Source organism: Octopus sinensis, linkage group LG8 (assembly GCF_006345805.1).
Source record: "Octopus sinensis linkage group LG8, ASM634580v1, whole genome shotgun sequence".
In the NCBI taxonomy this organism is placed as follows: Eukaryota; Metazoa; Mollusca; class Cephalopoda; order Octopoda; family Octopodidae; genus Octopus; species Octopus sinensis.
In genome coordinates this window covers 103,286,271-103,290,278 of record NC_043004.1, presented here as the reverse complement: position 1 = coordinate 103,290,278, position 4,008 = coordinate 103,286,271, and the positions used below count along the sequence as shown (strand labels likewise).

Genomic DNA, 4,008 nt, shown 5'->3' with positions numbered 1-4,008 from the left:
CTACACCAAGCGGGACGTGGCTCATTTGGTACCGGGCAGTACTAAAAGACAAAAAAAGCTTTCAATTACAAAGTGTTTTATATGCAATAATTAAATTATATATTATGCACTCAATTTATTTATTAATTTATTTTTGTAATGTGCGTGGTCCCCCGGTCTATGGAGAAATTCTTTTGCATGAAAGTTGTCCGGCGTACAAAAGGAAAGTTTGAGGACCACTGCGTCACACTGCTCAGCGTATACAACAACAACGACAGCAACTGCATCAATGAAAACACATCGTTGTTTCTTATTTCTTATTTCTTTATTGCCCACAAGGGGCTAAACACAGAGGGGACAAACAAGGACAGACGAACGAATTAAGGCGATTATATCGACCCCAGTGCGTAACTGGTACTTAATTTATCGATCCCGAAAGGATGAAAGGCAAAGTCGACCTCGGCGGAATTTGAACTCAGAACGTAACGGCAGACGAAATACCTATTTCTTTATTGTCCACAAGGGGCTAAACACAGAGGGGACAAACAAGGACAGACAAAGGGATTAAGTCGATTACATCGACCCCAGTGCGTAACTGGTACTTAATTTATCGACCCCGAAAGGATGAAAGGCAAAGTCGACCTCGGCGGAATTTGAACTCAGAACGCAGCGGTGGACGAAATACCACAATGCATTTCGCCCGGCGTGCTAACGATTCTGCCAGCTCTCCGCCCTAGCATCCTTGTTTCAGCTACCACAACAACTACGCCGTCACCGCAACACCACCATGCAGTTAGTTTGTTTCCAACAACTTGAACTAAAGAGGAAGTCTCGGACAAACGATGCAGGATCTCTCCCCACCACCATCACCACCACCAAATAACACTCTACCACTTTAAATAATACTACATGAGGCGCGTGTGTAGATGTGTGGTATGAAGCTTACCTCCCAACCGCATGGTTCCGGGTACAATCCCTTTGCGTGGCAGATCAGGCAAGAGTCTGCTACTATAGCCTCGGCCCGACCAAAGTCTTGTGAGTAGATTTGGTAGAGGGAAACTGAAAGAGGCCCGTCGTACATGCGTGTGTGTGTGTGTGTGTGTGTGTTCGTCCCACCACCGCTTGATAGCAGGTGTTGGTATGTTTACGTCCCCTTAACTTAGCGATTCGGCAAAATAGGCTAACAGAATAAGTGCCAGACTCCACACATACACACACACACACACCACCACCACCACCACCACCACCAACCACCACACAACAACAACAACAACAACAACAACAACAACAACAACAACAACAACAACAACAACAACAACAACAATAATAATAATGTTATGTACATTATTTTGTTTTAGTATAAGAGATGGGCTACAGCAAATATTCTGCTCAATACCACAGATTTGCTTGTCAGTTGTTTGACCTTAACCAGTTGACCATGTCCCTTAGTGACTGACGATATGTGCATCTCTGATCACGAGTAGAAGTAGTGGGGGAGCATCATAGCCATGTGCTGAGAGGAATTTGGGTGGGGGGGGTGATAATTCACCTCTGGAAATATGGGTGTTTTGTTCAACATCCTTAAACAACCCTTATTCACGAACCTTTTGAGTGGAATGGCTACTTGGTCAGAAGAAAATTCTAACTGGACCTCACCTGCAAGGTCATGCGCTGTTTATTTTGATGAGATCATGTCACGCACAGATGTAGTTGTGATGCATGTACCTGGTTTACCCTTATCAGACGGGTAACCATGATGGGTATACTGGGCTTCGTATATTAGTACCCCAGTGCAGGGGCGGACTGAACCGTCTATCAATCGGAGCTCTCAGGAGCCCGCACTCTACATGTTAACTCTACTTTGATATCAATGCTAAAGGGCATTGTCATGCCCCTTAGTTATGCCCGAAGGCCCTTTAAACTCTCAGTCCGCCCCTGCCCCAGTGTCACTTTGATAGCATGCACTGCTCCCTCACTCAATAATAATAATAGCAAAAGCACTCAGAGAGCGCAAACTTCCTCCAAGGCAACACCAACGTCCTCTCAACGATTAGCTAGAGATGATTATTAAAATGAGAATATCTGGAATAAACTTGACTGCTCTCACAAACAAGAATACTAAAAATGAACCCGTCCACTCTCAAAAATTAAGTAAAAAAAAAAAAGGGGTAAAATAATCCAGAATCCTTGTCCGGTACCGGATCGACCTCAAAATCTAATCAGTTCGTGCCAGTCACGAGGCCAAACATCCCTGAGAGTTTCATCGAACGGTTCTTGAGACATTTTGTCCATGGACAAACAAACAAACAAACACGACTGAAAACAATACCTCTGCCTTCACTGAGGCGGAGGTAATAATAATAAGTTATTGGTCGACTCATTCGACTAAAATTCTTGAAGGCGGTACCCTAGCATGGCCGCAATCTAATAACTGAAACAAGTGAAAGACAAACGATGAAAGAAAGATGAATCAACCAGGGAGCTTCTGCGCAGTCATATGACCTACTAGAAATAGCAGCCAAATTTCTTCGATTCGCACCTAGACAAAAAAAAAACCGGTTTGTCGTAGTTGACAAGTTTTAATCTTAAATCCCTTCAATAAGAGCTGACCTGAGCAACAATAACAACAACAACAAGGTTCACGACAACGACAAAGAACGTAGAGCCTGATACAAAAACATGGAATGGTAACGGATGGAATACATTTGATTATGCTTTGCTTTGGAGCCTCAAAACTTGATGGAGTTGTTGTGGTGCTGTCTTAACATAGGGCTTGTCATGAGCATCCGTTCAGTCTTCTAAAAGAGAGAGAGGGGGAGAGAGAGACAGAAGAAGAAGAAGAATCAACCCGAGTACAGTGGTATTTTACTAATCGACACCGAAAAGATAAAAGGCAAAATTGACTCCGGAAGTATCTGAGTATTGGTTTCATATTTTACCAGAAAGCTAATCATTTCGGGGGAGGGATAAAGTCGATTACATCAACCCCATGGCTCAACTGGTATTTATTTTATCAACCCCGAAAGGATGAAAGGCAAACTCGACCTCGGCAGAATTTGAACTCAGAACGTAAAGAAAGACGAAATGTCACTAAGCATTTCGTCCGGCGTATTAACGATTCTGCCAGCTCGCCGCCTTCGCTACCATGAATATTTTGGCGCAATGCCAGCAATTTTGGGGTAGTGGGTAAGACGATTACATGGACCCCAGGGTTCAATTGGTACTTATTTTATAGATCCGGAAAGAATGAAAAACAAAGTCGACCCCGGTGGTATTTGAACTCAGAACGGGAAGACGGGTGAAATGTCGACCACTAAGCATTTTCACCCAGCGTGCTAACGATTCCGCCAGCTCGCCGCCTTAGCTCCATTGAATATTGCAAGACAATCTACCGACGCTCGAAAGGTGTAGCCAATTCGCTGCCTATACTTTTGAGAATAACTCTGCTTGAATAGGCAGGCCCTGGGCTAAACAGCAACAACAGTAACAACAACAACGGAAATGTTTTGCTTACCTGGGAAATTGTTGGAATGGACTTGGCTGTAAGCAATGCTAATATATCACTGGCCATGGTATGTGTGGACGTTTGCAGGAATGAACAATTACTGCCAAATCAACCGCGGTATCCCGTAACGCGTGGATCCACCGTGACAAACTAGCAACAAGTCAAGAGAGAGAGAAGGTCGGCGGAGCTCGACAAACAGATCGGTGTCAAAGTCCATAATACGCTGAAGTTGACGTCATTTTTACATTGCCGCAGTGTAAAGCTGTGAAAAGCAGCTTAAAGAGTCCTTTCCCTTATCAAAGCACCCCCGCCCCCCACCGAAAAAAAGAAAAAGAAAGAAGAAAAAGAAAAAGACTCAAGTTATGTAATCATTCTTCAGTCTGTCTGCCTGTCTAACTGTCAGTCTCTCTCTCTCTCCTCTCTCTCACTCTCTCTTTCTATATATATATATATATAATTCAACAAAGTTGAATTTTCTGCTGCTTTGAATAAAGTATATATATATACACACACACACACATATA

At 43.4% G+C, this 4,008-nt stretch overlaps 1 protein-coding gene across 2 annotated transcripts in view; it reads right to left on the bottom strand.

Annotated features, from left to right (window-relative positions):
- The window catches only part of LOC115215240 (serine palmitoyltransferase 1), a 55,774-nt gene extending 51,972 nt beyond the window's left edge, over positions 1-3,802 (bottom strand). Inside the window, exon 1 of one of the 2 annotated variants that reach the window (XR_005000472.1) lies at positions 3,494-3,802. Coding sequence is in view for 1 of the 2 variants with exons in the window: in XM_029784479.2 (XP_029640339.1) it covers positions 3,494-3,550 (57 nt within the window). In the remaining variant the exon portion in view is untranslated. The remainder of the gene's footprint in view (positions 1-3,493) is intronic. The other variant, XM_029784479.2, reaches the window with a different exon arrangement.
- Between the last annotated feature and the right edge of the window lie 206 nt (positions 3,803-4,008).